General features: G+C 38.8%; 3 protein-coding genes and 1 long non-coding RNA gene across 4 annotated transcripts; 1 reads left to right on the forward strand and 3 right to left on the reverse strand.

Moving 5' to 3' along the window:
* The first annotated feature begins 471 nt into the window (after positions 1-471).
* Positions 472-3166, forward strand: LOC141904418 (chymotrypsinogen A-like). The gene is made up of 7 exons (XM_074793005.1): positions 472-517; positions 867-998; positions 1237-1450; positions 1625-1746; positions 1913-2059; positions 2407-2546; positions 2991-3166. Exons 1-7 carry the CDS (start codon positions 472-474, stop codon positions 3144-3146), a joined length of 957 nt encoding a protein of 318 aa, XP_074649106.1. The 3' UTR covers positions 3147-3166.
* A 1268-nt stretch (positions 3167-4434) lies between these two features.
* Positions 4435-6807, reverse strand: LOC141904591 (uncharacterized). Its single transcript, XR_012619151.1, has 3 exons — positions 6692-6807; positions 5489-5620; positions 4435-4738 (listed from the first exon to the last, which is right to left on the reverse strand). It is a non-coding gene; the product is annotated as an uncharacterized LOC141904591 (long non-coding RNA).
* A 2622-nt stretch (positions 6808-9429) lies between these two features.
* Positions 9430-11668, reverse strand: LOC141904419 (monocarboxylate transporter 13-like). The gene is made up of 5 exons (XM_074793006.1): positions 11608-11668; positions 11437-11490; positions 10728-10868; positions 9745-10563; positions 9430-9572 (listed from the first exon to the last, which is right to left on the reverse strand). The coding sequence occupies exons 1-5, from the start codon at positions 11666-11668 to the stop codon at positions 9430-9432; spliced, it is 1218 nt and encodes a 405-aa protein (XP_074649107.1).
* A 4352-nt stretch (positions 11669-16020) lies between these two features.
* Positions 16021-21607, reverse strand: LOC141904420 (organic cation transporter protein-like). The gene is made up of 8 exons (XM_074793007.1): positions 21287-21607; positions 20646-20874; positions 20374-20569; positions 19573-19806; positions 18992-19126; positions 18227-18430; positions 17878-17950; positions 16021-17234 (listed from the first exon to the last, which is right to left on the reverse strand). Exons 1-8 carry the CDS (start codon positions 21605-21607, stop codon positions 17040-17042), a joined length of 1587 nt encoding a protein of 528 aa, XP_074649108.1. The 3' UTR covers positions 16021-17039.
* Positions 21608-23156: the final 1549 nt, after the last annotated feature.

The raw sequence follows: 23156 nt of genomic DNA on the forward strand, positions 1-23156 counted from the left end.
CATTGAAACATATACCTTTAAATGGTGAAATGGTACGTATACCTAAAACGGTTAAATCACGAGTTAAACAAAAGATCTGTAAATGCGACCGACCAAAAATCAGCGCTTCGATTTCCCAATTTCAAAATCAAACCTCCCGTTCTGTTCCCGGCAAATTTTATAGGTTTTTAAGGCACACCAAGTCAAAAGCAAGGGTGTGTAAACGTAATGAAATCAATCATTCAAATAAATAGGAGGGAAATCAAAACTTGACATTGTTAAAAGACGTCGGTACGATCGTCAGTGTTTGGAACTGGAACATGTACTTTACGAGTAAGTAAAACGTGGTCATGGCCGATAATGTTATCAATAGTCATTATCACTATCAGATATTTATCTTATTAAGCTTTAATGGACGGTTCAGTTTTCCCAGGTATATAAACCGGCCGAGTATCGGGCATCCTTCAGAACGGTCAGCATTTTACAGAAATCATGTTAGGTTTTATTGTATTTGGTGCTTTATTGGGAGTTTCGTTAGGTAAGCATTACTCTAGTTGGGAAATCAAGCAGTATTCGCCAGTGCAGAATATTTTGATATTTCTGAAATTTGCTTATTGGTTTGTTGTGTTTGATATTTATTTGCGTGTTTGACGTATTACAATATTGTATCTCTTGTACCTTTCGCCCGTCTTTACTTTATTGATTTTTACTCGAATGCTTTTTTATTGTAAAAATCTTGTAGAGTTCAATAAAGTTCTATTGTATTGTTATGTACCTTTAATCAACAATTTTTATTATCTGAATCAACACATTTCAAATACTTTCATATACGTACGTGTCGGAAATATACATACATTATGATTTGTCGAAATTTTTGTTTCTACCAGGAAATGACTGTGAGAGATACGGAGGACAATGTCAGTCGTTTGGAAGTTACTGTCCCAGAAAAGCTAACGGAGCTTCGGGTGCTGTCATCGGTGGTTGCGATAGTATCTTCCAGAGTTGCTGCTTGACACTCGGTTAGTGAATCAAACGAAATTAAAAATAACAGGTCTGACACAGTCATAGTTAAATACCTCTCAGCCGTCCCCCTTCATTGCACTCATCAATATCCAAAGACGGACGCTTTAACGTGATAAAGGATTATTCAGCTTTTGCTAAAAATGTGGGGATCATGAGTATTCTATCGAGATAGCTGTGTCATGTATGAAATAGGTTTCATAATTCTTACATCTTTCTGCTTCTTTTACCCCACAGCACCGCCAACCAAAAAACCAATAGCAGGCAACAATAACTTTGAATGCGGCAAAGTAGCCGAATCCGGCTGGAGAATTATCAGCGGAAGTCCGGCCAAGTTTGGGCAATTTCCCTGGCAAGTGAGTCTCCATTTCCAGGGTCAACACGTGTGTGGAGGTACTTTGATTAATGACGATACTATTGTCACTGCAGCTCATTGTGTCGCTATGCCATAGTAAGTAATATCTTCGATCAAATGACATACCGGGCGCGGATACATTCTATGAATGTCTTTGCAAATTGAACCAAAACAACACGTAGCAGTGGCTAATTCGAATCTAAATTTTCTGTTGCTGTAATTGTTGAAATGTTGACCATAAGTACATTCGCTACGTTTTCTTTATCACAGTGGTAATTACCCCAGAATGTGGGACGTCGTTGTTGGAGAAGTGAACCTCGATCGCCCGATGAGATATTACTCATATTCAGTAGAAAAAGTTTATCAACACGCCAGATGGCAAGAGTTCAAAGGTAAGAGTAAGAGGTAAATTGAGTAATTGGTCCGAATAGCGCGATATCATTTCAACTAACTAACCAATCAAAAACTAAATTAACACATACATGTATCTGGTACTGTCTCTTTATTTCTTGACTTAAAGATCTGTGATATCAAACTATTTGCTATACGTTCTATAAGGTAATGACATCGCCATAATGAAGTTAACAGAGAAGGTACCATTCGATGAATACCAATCCCCAGTCTGTCTACCATCAGTTGGTATGGACCCAGCGGATGGTGACGTATGCTATGTAAGCGGATTTGGACAGACTAACACCGATGGCGGTAAGTAGAGTATTATTGTATACATCCAATTTACAACAAGTGAAATAGAAGCCACAACGGGCCTTGCGCCCCCTTCCCATCGCCATGGAATTGATGTAAAGAGGGATACGAATTTTGAAGTGAGATTTGATGTGACGTTTCCAGGAAAGCCCCTATCGTGAGCAAATATAGACGCCAGTCAGCCATCTTAAAAGGCAGAACCCCCAAAAGCATTCGGGTGCTTCCATAAACGAGAATGGCTTTATATGATCGGGTCAAAACGCGTCTTCTCTTTCAGTTTTTATTCTAATTCACGGCGTTGATTTTATTAGATATTTAGATTTATTTCTCATTATTCACGTACATAGATATGAATGCTCCATCATCACGCCAACTATTACACGTTGATGTTAAAGTAATAGACCACCGAATCTGTAAACAGATCTTCCGTGGTTTGGACGATGGTAACATATGCGCCGGCGGTCACACGAGTAAGAATGCTTGTCGGGTAAGATTTCAAAATCAATTCTTAGAATATTCAGAGGAGCATTTTTTCATGGATCACCATTTAACTTGATCCCGCAGTGACGCACGTATTCACAACATCCCGTGATGATTTAAAAAGTAGCCTCTAAAATAGACCCTAAAACTCAAATACTGTTAAAGAATTGGTCAGTTCGCCACGCCAAGGATGAGTTACTGAATGTACTCCTTACGTGACTGCAACGAATGCGATAATCTATTAGGTTTTAGCGGTTGTTTTGACTTTCCATTTTTTAAATCTTGAACTGGGGATGAATTTTCATTTAATTGATGTAAGGATTATTTCCCTCTATTATGTTTGATTGATATCTTTGATTGATTTGTCCCTCACAAACCCAACCACCACACTTTTTTCTACACATTTCACGACGATGCTCATTAATATGATATTTGTATGCTGTTTATCTAGGGTGATTCCGGTGGTCCTTTAGTCTGTAACAGAAATGGTAAATGGTACCTGCACGGAATAGTATCATTCGGAGCTGTACCGTGTGGCCAGCCAGGAAATCCTGGTGTTTACACCAGAGTTACGTCATTCTTAGACTGGATTAAAGTGCGCAGTTAAATCCGATACCGATTTCCACATTCCCGTGAACGTAAAGCGTATGAATTCTGTCATGTCGAATAAACGTCTTAATTCTAATTTCTTCCTTCAGTGTTTTTTCGTTTTTTATTCTTTCTTCATCTTTCACGATGTACAGTTGTATCTATACTCTCGAAATTTCAATCTATTGTCAGTTAGATTTATCTGCTTAGAAAAGACCAGGGAACAGCGCTGCTGTCTGTTTAATGGTTGAAGTTAACCCTATTCATGATTAATACTATGGAAGTAATGATCTTGAAATAGGGATAAATTATCCATTTGATTAGATTTAATACTTTGTTGATTACAAACCTAGCACACCTGCCGGGAATAAACACGGGGAATTTAACTGTCACGAAGTCAGTTATCCAGTGGGACCAGTTACACAGTCATTAGATCTTAGACCATTCAAGACCATATATGGCCGATCTATTAACCTCAGAATAGTGTTAGAATTTAAGCGCACTTTTATACTAATGTCACGAGACTGTGCAACTGAGCCTTGGTTAGCCTACAACGTAGGTCGGCGGGTCGTGGGTACGCCCGCCTTGAAAACCGAAATTTTTGGCAACTGGATAAAACATGATTGAACTAGAACCGCGTGTGTGTAGAAGTTCTGTGCACGAAGTAATTTCTGTCAATTGGATATAATTGGAGCAATTCCAGTCAATGGTTTTAACCCTCTTTTATTTTTTGGTGCTATTTGAGTGTGCATGTACCTACACGCTAGTTGTCATCAAATACAATTTCCGGCCAGTTTTGGCCTATACATTGAGCACATACGTTGTATCATCATGGAAATTACCAATTTGTATTGCGTGCTTTAGCGGGATCTCTAATCGTCGCCTTCTAATTTTATCCCTGAATTAAGCCTGCTCGTCGTGTGCAACAAACAACGAACGATTCTCAAAATTTCCCGAAAACTTTATTCCATTCCAGTATCCTCCGCTTGCCAGGGCTTGGTCGCCTCCCACCGGAGCTTTAATGGAAGGTATAACAAGCGCATATGAACCAAACCCTGGCAAGCGAGTGCGTAATTCTACCCGAAGTGTTTAGCCAGAAAAAAAGGGACAAATTGATAGGTAGATTACAAGTGAATATATCTTAACGAGACATCAGATGAGAATTAAGGCGTCGATACGAATGTGTATCAGTATTTTTATGGTCAATGGTTCGTTAGAAATCCTAACAAAACTAAACAAAAGAAACAAAACTCAACGTATTGTTTTATGTATAAAATCCTATTCAATTTAATTGATTAGAAACTCTTTTATATCAAACAGTTAGAAACGCGTGTTAGTCTGAGTATCGTGGTAAAAAAGGTACAAATTGGTGCATATAACTAGACTGTCATTACAAAGATACTTCACGCGACCAGACAAAGAAAATAAGCCACGACATAAGTGAAGCAATGAAGACGTGTTTCAGTCCTGCTAGTGACGAGGATCCGTTACATTTATCTGTATTACAGTGACAATACGTCATCTTTATCTTCGATGTTCCGACTCTTTTGACGCATCTGAGAGGAGCTTCTTCAAAGCCACACTGTCGTATAATTCTCTTTTCATCGTCCACTGGAAATAATCAATTTTTGACCGTAAGTTTCGCGAACAGCACTCTAGTCAAAATACCATTAACATCGCAAACATGCTCTATGATTGTGGTCAGTTTCAAGGTCATTGGTTTTTGTATATGGCCACCAAGGGGTAGTGAATAGTAGAATAACTTAGTATTTCCTTATTATATTGGTACCTAGGCATATTTTCTCATCACAATCAATTGCAAAATTGTAGCTCTTGACACGTTCTATGATTGTAGTGCGACTAGTGGTATTATGTTCATGTTTCTTAAGGCGCACATGGCCCACCAGTCATTTGTGATAATGTATATAAGCCCGATGAGCAAATACTCAAGTTCCACAGTTGCGAGTTCAAGATTCGACTCAGAATCAAAACATGAGAAATGAACCGATTTTAACTCAATAATAATACTAACAGGCCTGTTTCGTGCTTTTTAAGGCTAGTTCTATTTCAAGAAAAAGGGCATTTTTTTACTGTAAAAAAGGACATTTTCTTAATGAAAAAGGGCAGATCTTAAATAAGAAGTGCCCGGGTACCGAGAATGGATCACTTTTCATTGTCAAAAAACATCCATGAAAATTGTTTCCAAATTTTGAAAAATCTTCAAGACCCAAATTTTTTTACACTGACTTTAAAGGGCACAAATTTTAGGGGGTTCGTTCGCTACCCCCGAACCCCTCCTCGACACGGGTCTGGTTAACTGGAACTGACTGTTTCTCATCAAGGCGTCAAAGAATATCTTACCTAATTGAATTATTTTCCTGCATTGTTTCGCATTTGGTTCGCAATGCCTCAGGTACTCGGTCGATGTTTTGTTGATGTGTTCACATCCACTCACGTGAAACGAGTTACAATTGTGACACTGGATAGCTGCATCTGAGAAATTACGAAAATACACTGAAAATTCGTTTAATAGAACAAATAGTGACGATATGATATACGTACATACATCGAATCAGTGAGATACATTGGAAATTACGAAACGTTTTAGAATAAAAGGAATTGCAGCTGATCTATCACAGCAATTGGAACCCTATACTTTTACCTTCCGTGGATTGAGAGCTTCAGTTAAATAAAGATATAACATTAATAATAATGATAATATAATAATGATTTGTCAATAAATGCAGTTAATTCGAGACGTACCAGTCATTAGTGATGTCAAAGTAGTGAGGAATCATTTGAGAGTTTAGTGGAATAAACCCCACTTTGATGTGGTACGTGGTAACTACAGAGTACACCACAGTCTTAGCGAAATTTAGAATTGAAGTCGGTTATCCGATGCAACCAGACGAATTATCAAAACTCCGAAAATATATCTTGTAAGTGCTTTATGTTCTCGCACATCTAGAAGAATGCATGCAGTTGGAAATATCTCTGAGTTGTTTCATATCGTATCTCTATTTTTACAACATGTTCCGCTGTGTATACATGTGGAGACGTATGTATATAAACGCATTACGTTTTACATGTATTTTTCTCATTAAACTACACATTTGTTAACACGCTATCCGGCGTTCTGATGTGGTATCCACCGTATGCATTTTATGAAAAATACATAAAGAGGATGTATTTTATTGAATATAGATTTCGGACATCTGGCCATCTACGTACATAGGTCCGGGGCAGTTGCAGTCTCTGCGATATCATTTATCAAATTAAACAATAAATGATTTCAGCCTTGAAAGCGTTCCACTCTAACTGGATACTGGAATATTGGAACCTCATGAAAGAACCGGCTTCTATATTACAGCATGCATCGATTCTATAAGCTACTTGAACGTATACGCATGTAGGCTACTAAACCACGTATAGGCGTAATACAAAAAAAGGATGTCAAGATCACATTTTCAACTTCAGGGTTCTGACTTCCCGTGCCGGTATATAGACATATGGGTTTCCTTTATAAACAGTATTTGGTGATTGCATTAAGTTTTCAAAACTTACTTTGTTTTACCAAGACCGCGGCTATAAATACCAACATAAGTAACAGAGTGTGCTTTATCCCTGCTAACCCCTCCATCGTTGTAATCCTCACCACCAACCAATGCATCGGAATAGTGGCGCTCACTGACGGTACAACAGAGAGCGCGCCAATTTGTGAATATCACACAAGATCGGGCCTTATGTCGGCCTTGCTACTGCCTGCATTGCTCCAATTTTGGATAATCAGAGAATAATAACAGCTAGTAGATATTAATGTTGAAAACCAAGTGTCAAAAGCCCGATGGGTTAGCTGAATGACCCGTAGTTATCCCGCGTTGATGCAGCGCGGATATGCAACTATAAGGCACCGACCCAATTCGACGATTCCTGATTCCGAATACTAAAGAACTAAAGCTCGGCGAAGGTCGTCTTGCGACTCGTTGGAATTCAAATTCAAACTTTATTCTGCATAAACATTAAAAAACCGTTGTTTGCAACTGATACATTTTCGGTGAAATCAAGTGTTTACATAATAGGAGATAAACAAGCAACAGAATGAGGCATAATCAACACTAATTATAGACGAGGACAAAACATAATTAAAGATTTTTAAAACTGAAAAAAATTGAAAACATTAGGACAAAGGCAAAGCGAGTTCAGTTAATTTAGCTAGCTGAACGATACTGGTTGAAAAATTCAAGTTGTCGAATGTGCAGATAATTACGTCTATGATCAGATGGATATATTCAATTCCTTTCTCAGATTAGCGACCCTTTTAGAATGAAACAAAAAGTGACGTTCATCGTTACGACACGTTTCGCTAACAGCGATCGCGACCTGGAGTCAGTAACACGCACGACTGGCAGAGACGGTACGCCCCTATATTGCTAGTTACGTATATCGTCACGTACAGGGTTCGAGAGATTCTTGCACATTTCTGTGTACGGACCAGCGCTGCTGGGTCTAGGGTTTTTGTAGGGGCGAGATCTAGAGAAGTAAAGGGCCCGAGTGTAATACTGTAAGGACGATGAGCCGCCAACGAACTCGAGGGGGTGCTGGAGGCGGTCTCTCCATCGACGATAGAAATTTGTTGAAATTCTGAGAAGAATCTAGTGAGATTTCCACGAAGTTGAATTTTAAAACGAATTTCATGATATCATTCATAGATGCTAGTGTACATAGACTTAGATATATCATGAATTGTAAAAATTATCGTGTCATTAGAATATCAAGACGCATTGTCCAAAGTGTTCGAATTCTGATTGTAGACATTTTTGTCACCTCAAGTACAGCCCTGATTGTATTACCACCCACACAGCGGTAAGAAATCCGCAATTCTTCAAAGTAGGTAAAAAATGAATGGAGTGTTGGTAGATACAATCTTAAGGTCAATTAATTCGTATGATTGATACATTATCCAATTTATTCATATTTTTCTGTGGAACACCATAATGATATCATGGGCATACAAACTATAGTATATATTTGAATTAAAACATACAACAAATTAACAGTTCATTAATACTAAATTAGTACTTTACGTTATCGAAAGGGTTCATCGCACATTTCAAATATATTATTACATATTATATAGCTTGAATCTAGAATATTTCAAATTAAAAGTCATTATTTCTTACAATTCATAGCATCGCACAGCTCAAATATACCAAAAGTTAACAAAAAAGTTCACAGTTCAAAAAATGTTCTAGTTCGAATTTTAAGATATTAGAAATAAAAAGTTCATTATCAATGTTCAAAAGTTCATTATTATCATCATATTAATTCTAACAATTTATTTTATTCTAAAAGTTTACTTAAGCATTTATCGCAACGAAAGATTTCATTGCACAGTTCACACATATTTCAGTCTCATTGCAAATGAATAAGTTGGAGAGACATTTTGCTTTGAAATGTTCTTTAAAATCACCAAGTGGGGTTTTTACCTACTTTGAATATATGGGGATTTTTACCTACAATATTCAGTCGTACGATATTCATCATACGCAGTATCATCGGCCTTAGGAAAACGCCAGGACCTAGCGTTGTCGATGGTTGGGTATAGATAAAGTCGTTATTACCGTGCGACAAATATGTACGGTACATGAAATTACTAAATACTATTATATCAGCCAGAAAAATGATTTTTTTTTTAGCTAATACAACAACTAAAAACCTTGCTTGATTTGTTGGAGGTTGACTTTTCGAAGGGCCAAAGATTTTCAAGGGCTGGTCCGGACCCCCTCTGAAAAGGTCATTATTCTCTTTCAAATGCTTAATACGTACGCACCTAAAATGTATTGAAATTAGATTTCAGACATCTGGCCATCTACATAAAGAGATCGGGGGCAGTTGTAGTTTCTGCAATGTCATTTTTCAAATCAAACAATAAATGAAGTCAGCCTTCAAAAATATCCGCGCCAAGGCATTTTTCCATGGTTCCTCTCTCTAACTGACTGGAATATTGGAACCTAATGAATGTTCTATACAGGGCGAGAGATTCGTGCACATTGTTTTGTGGACGGATTTTTAAGATGAATGAAAGTCAAAATTATGTTATACTCTATACCTAATTCTGTACTGTACAACATGTATAATAATGCATTGAGTTTAAAGTATAAGGTTGGTTGTTTTGTGTCATGTTAATGGGGGGTAGGTTAGTTCAACATTGTGTGTATGCTGTATGCATTATAAGCATAATCGTGGCGTCCTGGAGACATACGTACGTACCTAGGTAGTACATATACGGTAACGACACATTTTTAAAGAATGTGACTGTTTTCACTCGATAATGAACGGATGTGCTTGACCCAGAATGGTATCATTATCAGAACACTGACCGCTACTAAAACTGCCGTCAATTCAAATGAATAAATGTAGTTCCCGGTTGCGTCAAATATCAAACCTGAAAGTATATATAAACATCTTTAAAAGTATAAACAATTAAATCGATCTGGTGCTTCTTTGTTTATTGAACAACGAACTATCAATGGTTGTGCTGTCCAAGGCCGGTCACAAAACCCTGGAAAACCTGGTGGTTGAACATTTCGTTGGTACATGGGCCCTCCGTAACTTACCGGCTAATGGAGCACCGACCATGTATCCAATCCCAGAAGGTAACAACATGTATTGTACGGCCATATGAAGATATCTATACTCTATGATATCAGCAACAACTAGATGAGTGAGTCCAGAAAATGCTGACATTCCGATTCCAATGATTACAACTAAAACAACAGCGGCTGTAAATCCTTCGAATACAGGAATTATCGCCACCGTAACGCTTAGTAAAACATTAACTATTAGAAACAGAGTGAATGTATCAATACGAGGATGCTGCGAGATTATAGATACGATAAATCGTGCTACCGTATTGCTAGCTCCGAAATACGGAACTAGATACCTGGCGCTCTCTAAATCCAGTTTGCAAATATCTGTGAATCCGGAAACCATGTGGATGTAGATTATAGATACTGCAATGTAAATGAAAAACACCTGAAACAATATACCCATGAAAGCGGGTAGTTTTAAAACTTCGCTGTCCCAAGTAATACAGCCTGAACATCTTTCTTTAGGTTTATCTGTTTTTTTCTCCTTTTCCAAACGTATTTGCGTGTTTTCTTCACTTTCCAAAAGTACATCTTCTTTACGGCGCAGTTTGTTCCATTTACGTAAAACTAAACTGCAGGGTATTACGTTTAGTGCTAGGGCTCCCGTTATCAGAACTGTCCCTCGCCAAGTATAAACTTCTAATAACGTATTAATGATGACGCCGAAAATGAGCGTTCCCAATGGAACTGCGGACATGACGAAAGCGTTCGCTATCGACCTGTGACGACGGAACCTGATCAAAACGTAAGCCATTATAGGTCCGACTTGAAACGAATGCGCCAGTCCTGAAAACAAATCGCATATTATCATCAAAAATTATGCATGATGAAAACAGTTGATATATAGGCTTAACATAGCCGTGAACATAGAGGAAAAAGAAGTAAATTAAGACTTACATCGATTTTTTGTACTAACATACATACATATATACGTACAAGCGTACACATACCTGCTACGAACCATAAAAAGTAGATTTGCCATAATTTGGTCGAAAATGCCGAACTACAAATTGATGAACCGCCCACAATAGCAGAACTGACTAAACATCTTCTTAATCCAAATCTCCTGATTACAACACCGGCAACAGGAGCTGAAAACAAAAATAAAAAACATTTCAAGCCCTGGGGCACTTCCACCCCTGAGGCGCAAGAGTCATTAATTAATTCATTAATATATTCATCCATATAGAGAGCTAAACCATTTGGTGATGAATAATGCAAACGTTGAATACACGGTAGAATATGAGCAACCAGTATATGTATACATCCAGGCCTTGCCTGTGCGCTGCCTCTCTATTGGGTGGGTGCGAATTTAGATGAGGTTGACCTTATTTGACGGTGGAGACGGCGATTGCGTGCGCCGTAAGCGCAAAGCCCCCAGCAGCGAGGGGTTTGAAAAAGAAAATTTTGAGCTTTTTAGATGCATATCTTGTCAATGTTAGTGAATATTTCATATAACAAAGTCAACTTCCCTTTTCAAGGGCCACTCCTTCCGCATCGAAGCGGCTACCGACGCAGCAGCCAGGGGTTCCCTGCACCCGCATTTAGAATGCAGTCAAATAAGCCATTCATCGAAGGTGACATTAAGATTGAGCGATATGCGATTCCGCTTGAAGAAACATTAGAACCGATACGTCGTATTGATACATGGTTACTTACAAAATATCAGCGCCACAGCGGTACTGACGCCAATCCACGAGACATTCGTGTACCCTGTATTAAAGTATTCAACCCATTCAACTATTAGTATACCAGTTGTATAGTATATTCCACCTAATAGCATAACGATTCCTCCCGCTGCAACTACTAAACAACATCCTTCAATTTTACCCGGCTCTAAAAATTCACACTTCACTGCCTTATTTTCCTCTATTCGAACCGTGGTCGCCATGATTTATTATGCAGCAGCTGCGAACATGTGTCACTCATTGGCAATCGCTGATCAGAAAAAAACTAATATAACGCAATAGAAATACAATTATCTGCGGTTATTCTGATTTAAAACCCATTGTTAATACTTTCAATTCCTGAATAGGCCCGCTCAGCTGCTTTGAGGGCAGTAGGACAGCTTGATGAAAGGCAGGCCTACAACCGAGTAAAAAGTGGATATTTGAAATGGAAATTTCTCTGTCGCGTATTGGTCGCTTTTTATGGTGGCTGATTCGGGCCATACTAAAGAAATTTTTTCTGTACGGATAAAGCACCGATAAAAAATTTTTCACATTGGCCCGTTGTTTGGTTTTCTCGAGAGAGAATTCAAAACTTTTGGTTTTCTCGCGCGAGAATTCGAAACCTTTGGTTTTCTCGCGTGAGAATTCAAAAAGTTTGGTTTTCTCGCGAAACTTTTTGAATTCTCGCGCGAGAAAACCAAAAGTTTTGAATTCTCGCACAGGAAAACAAAAAAAAATGGGCCATTGTAAAAAATTTTTATCCAGCTTCTAGATAATAATAATATATACATATTTGATATATATATATATATATATATTTCCAGTTGAAGTTTTTAATGACATTGATGAATTGTTTTCAATATCTACATAGTATCTGTTCATTTTCATATCATATCTATATCTATTCATAAATCCCTTTCAATTTTCTTTTTCATGTTGTGGAACATCTGAAACATCATTCAATACATTTTACAATTTCAGGTACATCTTTCTGCCCGACGGAATATCTCCAAATATGTAGATACGTCTTGCCCCTTTTCAGTGTCTCAGTCATAACTCCTGCGCTACAATTTCGGATTACAAACGGAATGTGATCGTGAAGGATTCTACAATCAACATCTATAACGGTCGTGTAATGCCATGTTCTGTGAGACAGGTGCAACGAAGAACACTTCTTTTCTACGTCACCATATCGGTCATGTATAACTTTTGCCCAACGCCGAGGTGCCGGTAACATAAATCCCATAAACGGTACTTTTATTAGCGGAAAAATATCCTCAACGTCCCGTCTTACCCATGGTTGATAAGTCATATCTTGCATGTAGGTTCCTTTAACGGTATACGGCCATATATCAACAAAAGGCCAGTCCGAGTTGGTAAAGGATAGCTTCCACGGACGTCCGTATGGCGCAAGCAGTAGCATAGACGCTACTTGCGGATCCTTATAAATAAATGATTTCTTGATCTTTACTAAATCGTCGACGGGTATCTGTACATCGAAGTCGTCATCCCACGGTACCGGTCCGTGGTGACGATATGCACCGATCAGTGTGCCAGAAAAAAGTAAATACGTTACATTCAATCTTCGCATTAACGTATCAAATTGAAAGATGAGTGATCTATACTTCACTTTCTCCGTCGCGTTAAGCTTAGTGAGAATGAATTTCTGTTTTACCTTCGTCGACAGAGGACCGCTGGATTCCCTAGTATCCCGATCACGGTTCACATAGAATTCATGATAACTGTTGACCGGGACGGATCGGAAGTTAACGGACTGCGACGGTTCCTCGATTCTTATGCGCGTAGCACGATGAGAGCAATTACAATATCCACTTAACTGCCTCTGAGTGTACAGAAATTCAGTAAAAATAAACGTAGCTGTGAAAATGAAACAGGCTAAACTCGAAAACTTCAATAGTAAAGCCATGACGACTTTCACCATCTGTGTCGATCAACTTGAGATTATCAGATAAAATATATCAGAGATTGTGACTATCGATTGATTGCTTTGTATCCGTTTATGTACGTGACGTTATCGACTTTAGAAAACAGATAGAAAATAAAAAGCCTTATTCCAAATCCCAAAAGTCTATTTTTTTTTAATGAGGAAATTTAGGCGTTAACGACCTCGAATCAGGATGGAAAGTCCTTCGTAACCGAAATATTCAATTTTGGGTAGCGACCGTGAAGAAAAAAAACAAAAAGGTGTGATGAGGTTATTTATCGGGATGCGTGTGCGGGAGTGCTTTACTTAAAAAAAAGAAACGAATTTCTGAAACAGAGTTCTGCACGCGGGATGCGCATTTTTATTTCCATTTTTTCCTGACGAATTTTTTTTTACTGATGAAAAAAATACAATTTTTTTGCGTGGCCTTATGAAATCCATCGTGGGACAAATAAAAGATTTCGTGATTTCTATACTAAAAGAATTTTGAATTAGAAATAATTGGTTTAGAGAAGTTCCAATACATTACTCAATGCAATTTGATCTTTATTTGCATAGAATTTTGTGAAAATAAATTGTTACATTAAAACTACATGATTCAGGTCCGTTGTTTGAATGCTGTATCAGATCAGTGATTAATGAGAACGCTTACAACGAAATATCGGGTAGAAGAAAGTAAGTTTCGTGTCCCAATAGCAAAATAATGCCACGAGGCCACAGGAGAAGATCGACCCCATGTGTTAAATAGTACAAAGCACTTAAGTCTTTTTAATCAAGGAAAACTAGTTCAAAGCCACCATCTGTTCACGGCAGCAGCTTGTATTTCATTGAAATGATCCATATCGAATGATGAATCCATTACAATTATGTCTATCTTACTCAAGGATCTTCCTAAAAGGTTCGGTGACGTCAGCTCACGTCCGGTGCACACAGGCCAAATTCGGTTTTCATTGCTAGTCGACTAGTGGTTGTAACTAATAACCGAATGCGCTTATTACCGAACTATTTCCGGAATATAGTTTTGACTAACTGAAATTCGGATTCACATAGTTCGACAATAGTCGACTAACTCAGATAACCGAAGTTGGCCATAGTGTATATACACGTATCCGAAACTAAATTATGGTGGCTGATTTGGGCCATAGCGTAAAAGTCCGGGTATGCAAATGAGGGCGCTAGAACGCCAGAACGCCGGAACGCCAAAACGAAAAAACCGTCCAATTCTCTCTGAATGTCCGTTTTGGTGCGCCAAAACCAAGATATTTTCGTTTTGGCGCTCCCTCCAAAACAACGAAAAACGTCGAAATTTCTCTAAAAATCCGTTTTGGCGCACCAAAACAAAGAATATTCCGTTTTGGCGCCCCCGCCAAAAAGAACTTTCATTATAGCGCCCCCGCCAACACGAACTTTCGTTTTAGCGCCCCCACCGAAACAACGAAAAACGTCGAAATTTCTCTAAAAATCCGTTATAGCGCGCCAAAACAAAGACTATTCCGTATTGGCACCCCCGCCAAAACAACGAAAAACGTCGAAAACGAAAACGAAAAACGAAAAATCCGTTTTGGCGCGCCAAAACGGACCTTTTTTCCGTTTTCGCGCGGTTATTTACGTTTTGGCACCCCGCGCCCCGGAAGTTCGTTTTGGTGGGGGCGCCAAAACGGAATTTTCGAGAAATTTTGACTTTTTTCGTTTTGGCGTTCTGGCGTTCTGGCATCCTCATTTACATACCCAGAATTCTACGCTATGGCCCGAATCAGCCACCATAGTAAATCTAAATTATTGCGACTTTATTATACAGGGTGGTCCAAAAATGCAACCGCATACTTCTACTTATCAGATTCCTTCGTTATCTACATGGATGGATTGAAAATATCTAGAGATGGAAAATGACACCAAAACTCACTTTTGATTTCGGGCCATTGTTGCGAAGCGTGAAATCAACAGACATTACGTAACCGGGATTGAAATCATCGCGTGAAGTAATATGCAGACCTAACAGAATAGTGAACAAGGTATTTTGAAGTAGTTAATTACCTTTTATTCTTATTCTTAATATCTGTCACTCAGTAAGTTGATATTGTTTGTAATTAGTACTGTCTTATTTTATGTAAATACCATCGTATTATATGAAAATTTAATCACTTGCGCTATGCCTCAAAAGGGGAAAATGTAACTCCCGAAAACGCGTGCTAGAATAAATCTATAATCATTAGAAAATGAGATTTGTACTGATTTCGTTTTGCTATGGATTTTTACAATTTACAACTATGAATAGTAATCGAGTGGCTCACCGTCAACAGTCACGTGACATGTTCTTGGTGAGGAGGCACTAGAAAATGTCACATGACTGATACAAAATAGGAATAAAAAAGAGACTTCTCACAGCAAATAGAAGAATACAACATATAGTTAAGAATAAGTCTGCGACCGATAACAGCCCAGTTGATGATGGACGAGATATGGGTACCGGCAGCGGAACAAAAAGAGAGCGCATCCCGTCAGACGATTCAACGAGGGATATCGCACCGACTAGGAGTGCGAAACAACTGCCTAAAAAACAGAAGCAGGACATGGCAGATATACCAGAAGATGTAAGTGACATGCTGTCACAAACTCGAAACATCCTGAACATGGATACAGGTGCCGTCATCGCGTAGGAATGCCAGGCCTACATAAGGCTAAGCTTTGGTTAGTGCGATGTGAACAGTTGGGCGGATACTAACACTAACGACTCGACCAAGCTCTGAGAAGATATAATAGTGAACAGTAATCTAGACATTATAACTATTTGTGAATCGCATCTAAGAAACAACTCAACAATATCAGTCCCAGGCTATAGGTGGTTTGGCCATAACAGAACGGAACTCCATAAACGCGCTGTACGTGGATCTGGAGGCGTGGGGGTACTAATTAAGCAGACAATCTTGCGCTATTATTATGTGGATGTACTAGACGCATCATTTGACGGTATAATGTGGCTGCGTCTCCGATCAGTTAGCGATGACTCTCTGACAGTCCTCATGGGTGCTGTTACCCTGCCCCCAGAGCGTTCGTCTAGAGATGATACCTCCCAATTTTTCTATGACACTCTGTTATCGCAATTATGTATGTATTGGAATAGCGATCCGTGCGTTATAGCGGGTGACTTAAACGGGCGTATTGGCAATAAAAAAGACACATCGGATACAAATATTCCTCCGCGCGTTACTATCGACGAAAGTGTAAATAATTATGGTCGGTATCTGATTGATTTTGTACAGGACGCTAATATGTTTATTCTCAAACGGAAGATATACGAATAATGATGATTTTACGTGTATATCCGGAAGAGGCCGTTCAGTCTTGGATTATTTTCTAATCCCGTGTGCCGATTTTCAGAAAGTTTGCGATTTCGAACCATGACCGATCTTGCCGACACGGCACACTATAGCTCTGCGTGCCGTAGACCCGATCATTCATTGATTAAATTTACGTATACACTATCGGATTATGTGAATTTTGATAATAATCCAAAGAATCGACAGATCATCATGACGTTTAGTTCAGCACAATGGCGTTTATGAGCTGGAATTAAAAAAGGAATTTCATTGTTTGTAACGAGTGGCGAGAATCGATACATTTCCGATGATTTGTTGTTTCCTAAGTATCTATATGGCAGTACTCGTGTCGTCATCTGGCATCGTTTTCATTAGTTTGTTCTGTTGTGTATCGTTGTGTTCACGTAGCGCGTCTTTCAGGTTTTTGCCGTTAGTTTCTGGCAGCCAGAAGAGCACAAAGATTGTTGAGGTTATCGCAAGGAATGCGTAGAATACGTACGGTATCATCCAGTGACTGATTAGACCCTGGAATATAAAAAGCATTATATCTATCTAGTTGATGAACCGGTAAAAATAGATATTTTTCATTGGGAGGAAATGGTCCATGTACTGTGGCAAGTTTCTGGGGAAATTTCCTGGGAGTAATTTACGAGTGTGGTTTCTTTCCCAGTGATGAGCGATGGCCAGAGAGAATAAAGAAATCACCGCGTGCCGACAGAAATAATTATTTGCCATATTAATGACCGTTCGAGCTCCATTGTGGATGTATCTAGCTACAAAAACCAAACGCAAGTATCTAGGGGACTCACTCATTGACCAAGGTCTGACCAGATGCCGGCCTAAGACAATTTGGGTATCGATTTCAAAAAATTCTCTCGTTAGTAACACGTAACACTTTTTCATTGGTTTCCGTTCAAAAATGCGCTTGCTTTCAAATGTACTTGATTTGAGGCCACAAAACTCAAAGAAGCAAAACTCTAACCCCAATTCTGCTAGAAATTGTGAACTATACTATACTACCAATCCCAGGGCCCTAAATGTGTTTTACTTGATAAGAGTTCCACTATCATGAAAATCTAACCCCCAAAGACATGACTGGTTACGTTTTGTGAACCCATGGCAAGTAGAACCTAAGTTAGCATCACTGTGCTAGGATGTTTAGATTTACCAAATACGCAATCTGTGGAGCGGTAATACCACCAACTCTTGCGCCCATACTACCAGCTGCACAGCCAATACTCCTGTTAAAAACAGAACAAAAGAATGGTTATATTCTTTTTAGCCCATATCAAAATTTTCAATTCGTAATTTCTAAGTTCTAAAAATTTAGATGTGATCCCTGTGCCAATGGAGACTAGTTTTGCTACATAAGAGAATTATTCCACATCCCTGTGCCCAAACAGCAAAACAGGAAGTAAATGATGATATGCGTTTTAGGAGAAGCGATATATTTCCCCACAGGTGAACGGGAAGTGTGTGCGTTGCTTGAGAGAGTGAATCTGAAGATTAAATCTTACCTTATGACGGTGGCATAGATTTCTGCGGAATATATTGATGCCAATGTCCAGCACGAACTTATGCCTGCGTTACCAATAAGCACCAATACCGTCGTCAATATTCCGAGTTCTTCTTTCTTGTTGAGTGCTCCAATAATCACCACTACTACCATGCAAGTAATTGGTATTAGCATGTAAAAGAAAAACGACCGTCGCCGACCAAACCTAGGATTTACAATTCAAAAGATACCCAAACATCATGACAGTTAACGACCGATCAGTTACCGAGATATTCAGACTTATGGTACCAAAGAATAATCGCACCATTTTGAAGACATATTGATATTTCTGGATTGTGAACTAAATGTCCATGATTAACATAAGCTTTGGATCATCTTGTTTTCGTATTTCAACGTCAATATCCTCTCATTGTTTCAGGAGATCGATTAAGGGAAGATTGCAACTGAAATGAGCTGACAAGAGACAATGAAAAGGACCACGGACCAGTCACACCAGCCAAAAGTAGTTTTGTTCAAAAAGTAGTTTTCAGTCTCATAAAGTTGTTAGATTGGCTATAAAACTACTAAGCCATGACCGTGAAACTGAGCCCTGGGACCAAAGGTGTTCTTATGACTAGTCTTAAGTTTATAGATCGGCTCAAGAAGATACCGCAGTCTTAGATAATTGAACATCATGATATAAGTTGATATATTGGCTAAAAAAGATACTGAGTCTTAGAGTGGTCTTGCATCTAAGCTATTGTGCAACTGGGTTTTTAGATTTTACCTGTTTGCAACAAAAATGACACTCCAATCTGCGGGCATGGTAACAAATGCACCAGCGACAACGTTTACAAAAACAGTTCCTTCAAACGTGCTGTACATAGAACTAATACCGTAGTTAATAGCGGCACAAGAAAACCTAAAATAACCGGAAAAAGTATTAGAAAACCTGGCTGAAACCTGGTTGATGGTTTGTTTTTCATGCAAATAGACAGTTAACGGGAAGATAGATATTGATAAAAAAGTTAGAGCTAATCGAGTAAAGTCAATGGAGAAACAACAGTATTGATAGGCCCTATCAATAAGGTTGTTTCTCCATTGACCCTGTGGAAGGAAGTGGCGTTTGTCGAATGAAGCCACTGCGCAAGTAGCTATCTAGTATATACTAGCTCACACATGTGATCTCTAGTTCGTGATATATAATTCGATAGCATTACAATCAATCTTCAATATACGGGTTAGTCTTGATAATTTTCATACCTATACAATAATTCATTTTTTTCATGCTTTTACTGTTCTGATATCGGGTTACTACGGCTTTTCTATACCTCTATAAAAATGAAAATGTCGTTTAGATGTCATTACCAGCAGTAAATGATAACACATGTTTGAAGAGCTAATTTTCTCGTTTTGAATAAATCTAGATATCCATGCTTTCTGATTTTCTCTTGTTCTCTGCGATCTTTAGCGGCAATAAGACGAAGTAGATTTAAATCTGGAATTTTGGTTTTATTCGTTCGGGCCATCCAGCGGATAATTTCATCCGCTTCTTTAAATCGGCCTTTCATTGTCAACCAGCGAACGCTCTCCGGAACCCAACTTAAAACATAAAAACAACGTACTACAGATTAGATATCGGCCTTATTTAATCAAGTCAAGTTTGGTGGCCATCTCGAATCTCTGCTTAGCGCCATACAGCCTTTGATTTTCCCGAAACGTTATGTATATGACTTGTTTAGCCCAAATGAATATTGCGGTCCAATATTATATTATCAAAACACATCAAAGTGTGTTAAAAATTCCAACCACCCCTAAAAAAACACTTGATTCCACCTACGGATGGGCAATAAATTCACACAATTAAAAAAAACTGATAATCAATGCTGTTTATTCGGTCACAGTCATAAAATGAAATACACTATTGCATACTTTTACTATGCATGGATTCAGTTTCATATTTGTAATTTAGAATGAGTTCTTTTTCATTAAATCAACTCCGAGTAAAATCTTCTCATTCTTGATAATAATGATAATGTTTATTCACGGATTAAATTCCAATAGGAAGTATAGTAAGTTAGTTATTCAGGGTCTCCAGAATTCGAATTGACACGATGCACTCACACGTCTGTAGAGATAGGGAGAGACAGGGGGAGAGGGACAACTTACAGAACGATAGCAGGAATTAGAGGTATCCCGAATGAAGCGGTTATGAATGCTGTATGGCGCCAGTCACGGGTCAAATAGGCTACAGCCGAGGTCAATGAGGAGCCGACACCATACATAACGAAACACGCACAAAACGTCCGCCATTTTGTACCAACAAACTCTATCGGAAGTGCGAAACAGACGTTCAGAGCACCACCTGAAAAAATAACAATGAAGTACAAACAATGTTTATCTAAAAGGATACTCGCTGGTAATCGAATCAATAGACCTACCGTTAAAAAAACCACTCGAAATACGAACAATAACATACATGACCCAACTATTTGAAAATCCAACGACTATCTGCGTAACTATCATCAAACAAGCGAACGCTATCAATGTCTTCTTGCGACCGATCCAGTCAGCGAAATATCCAGACACCATCGCACCGAAGAATACCCCCACCATTTGAAGACTGATTGAAAGTTTTGGGATGTAACTCATGTCACAAACAAGATCGAACTATGAGTAAAAAATGAACGAGAATGAATTGAAAGTCTGTGATATGACAATAAGACTAAAGACAATGATAACGATAGAATGATAATCAAATACTACTCCACTATTATGTGAGTATTGGAAATTCCGCATTGGAAAAGCTTCGATTTAATTGACTTTTACGGAATTCGAACCCGTATGTGCGTTAAAACTGTTTTTTGAAACTGCATGGTATCGATCAAAAATCTTCGCATTGATTTAAGTGATTCTGGGCGGGTTTATCGTGCTTCGTTGTATTTGGTTGGCAATGTTTATATTTGGGCTTGGGTAGGGTATATCGGCCCAGTTTGAGGACTTACCCGTATTGTTTTCGAGGTTTACCCCTAAAGGTAATTGTGAAGCCCGGTCTACGAAACTGGGCCTTACTTTCACTTACCTCGGTTATCAATGACGTCAAAGCATTAGTAAAGTCGTAATCAAATTCTACACACTTGGAACTATTGAACGAACATAATCCGTCGGTATTATTTGGTAAAGAGGCGTTTTCGGCGAGTCTGAGACAAGTCCACGGGGGAACGTAATGAGAAAATATAAACAGCATTGAAACAGGTTGGTTCGAGAGATCCATCAGAGTCAGAATCACAAATACGCGAATTTGAAACCTCCCGAAATGACCAAGTGTATCCAACATTTCCTCAAACGAACTTTCATTTTTCTGAGCATCTTCATCTTCATCGCGATTGCGAGGTTCATCCATCAGAATAATCTGATACAAGCTTGTGCGACATACGGTTGTAAGTCTAAAGAGACGAATAATCGCACCGTAGCAAAACATAGCGAACCCTACGAACATTATTGCGTGATTTATGAGAAAATAAAAGGTTTTCGCCCAAGATTACACGTGATCATATTGAAAAGACCTGAATGGAGGCGAACAGGTTTCTCAAATACATTTTCCTTTTTTGTGAATAAAGACGATATTTAGAATACATAACACTAAAGCCAGGCGTAGGTCGGCCTTGCGATGCGACGCGATCGTCGCGTTGCGTCACAGGTGGCCGCGCAAGTCGGTTGTGATGCGGTTGTCAGCGACTGTGTGCGACTAGTTGCTGCCAGTCGCAACAGCACGCAGGTCGGTTGCGACGGTCGCATCGCCTCGCAGAAAGTAGAAAATGTGCGACTCATTGCGACTGGCGTCGCTGGCAGTCGCAACCCGTCGCTGGCAGTCGCAAGGTAGCGTAGGTCGGTGAGTCGTTGCGACGCGATCGTCGCTGGCGGTCGCAGTGAGTCGCAAGCCGTCGCAAGGCCGACCTATGCCCGCCTTAACATTTAAAAACATCTTCGCAATGTAACGATTTTTTAATGTGGCGTTAAGCCAAGAGTCGCACGTTTTGAATACATCATGTCGCACAACACAGTCACGAGAACCCCAATATTTTCATCGTTAAACATCTTACTTTAGAATAACCTCTTAGTAGAAATCAAGATTATTTGGATTCACGACAGTTATAGTCGGTATACTCATAATCTTCGACAGTTGGGCAATTTTTGACCCGGCGCCACATTGCACATCGTTAAATCGGCCTTAATGAATGTGCTACAATTCATGCGTCAATGGTAACCTAGATTGCTCTCCCCAAAATTAAATCTTGTCTTCACTTTATTCCTGGTCTTGATACAAAAGACAATTCGAGCGTTACAGTGCATAAAAAAAGAACATTTTTTTACGACGTACAGTACACATAGTTATAAATATTGATTTACATGTGAGCACAAGATACTAATAGGGAATCAAATGAAAAGTCTCACGATTTTACCAACAAAATACACAGTTTGACTTTATCCGTCGCAGAAACTTGCAGTACCTATTTTCAATTTGAAAGCAGACCTTAATGAGGACTGTGCTTCGATAACCATCGAAAGATCAAGAATAGATATTTCGTTAGACGTGAGCTCGTTAGATAAAGATAATAATAATGTAAATAATATTATAAATTACGATAATAATAATGATCTTCATCAATTAGATCAAATACAAAATAACAAATAGATTACATGAAATAATTCGAGGATTGTTGATAGGGGCCTGAACAGAGCCATCAAGGCTGTACAATCACTAAGACGTGCATGCCCCTGATATCGAATCGTTCGAATTTACAGTGTTGGATCTATTTCAAAACACCCGCGAATTAACAGGCCAATGGGGTATCGGCACAAAACAGATGGCGCTACAATACAGGTATATGCAGTGAAAATGAGTTCATTTTCAATGTTTGACTTTGAACTGGATTTTAGGCTCCCAAATG

Source organism: Tubulanus polymorphus, chromosome 4, assembly GCF_964204645.1.
Source record: "Tubulanus polymorphus chromosome 4, tnTubPoly1.2, whole genome shotgun sequence".
NCBI classification, from domain to species: Eukaryota; Metazoa; Nemertea; class Palaeonemertea; order Tubulaniformes; family Tubulanidae; genus Tubulanus; species Tubulanus polymorphus.

Excerpts from the sequence above, each read along its gene's own strand:
- LOC141904418 (XM_074793005.1), top strand. The coding sequence starts at position 472 with ATGTTAGGTTTTATTGTATTTGGTGCTTTATTGGGAGTTTCGTTAG. Across the intron at positions 1,747-1,912 it reads CAGATGGCAAGAGTTCAAAG|GTAATGACATCGCCATAATG; the intron begins GTAAGAGTAAGA and ends ACGTTCTATAAG. Across the intron at positions 2,547-2,990 it reads CGAGTAAGAATGCTTGTCGG|GGTGATTCCGGTGGTCCTTT; the intron begins GTAAGATTTCAA and ends CTGTTTATCTAG.
- LOC141904419 (XM_074793006.1), bottom strand. The coding sequence starts at position 11,668 with ATGGCGACCACGGTTCGAATAGAGGAAAATAAGGCAGTGAAGTGTGAA. Across the intron at positions 11,491-11,607 it reads GTGTGAATTTTTAGAGCCGG|GGTACACGAATGTCTCGTGG; the intron begins GTAAAATTGAAG and ends ACTTTAATACAG. Across the intron at positions 9,573-9,744 it reads GGTCGGTGCTCCATTAGCCG|GTTTGATATTTGACGCAACC; the intron begins GTAAGTTACGGA and ends ATATACTTTCAG.
- LOC141904420 (XM_074793007.1), bottom strand. The coding sequence starts at position 21,607 with ATGGATGAACCTCGCAATCGCGATGAAGATGAAGATGCTCAGAAAAAT. Across the intron at positions 19,127-19,572 it reads TGTGTTATCATTTACTGCTG|GTTTTCTTGTGCCGCTATTA; the intron begins GTAATGACATCT and ends CGGTTATTTTAG. Across the intron at positions 18,431-18,991 it reads GTCATTTTTGTTGCAAACAG|GTTTGGTCGGCGACGGTCGT; the intron begins GTAAAATCTAAA and ends TGTAAATCCTAG.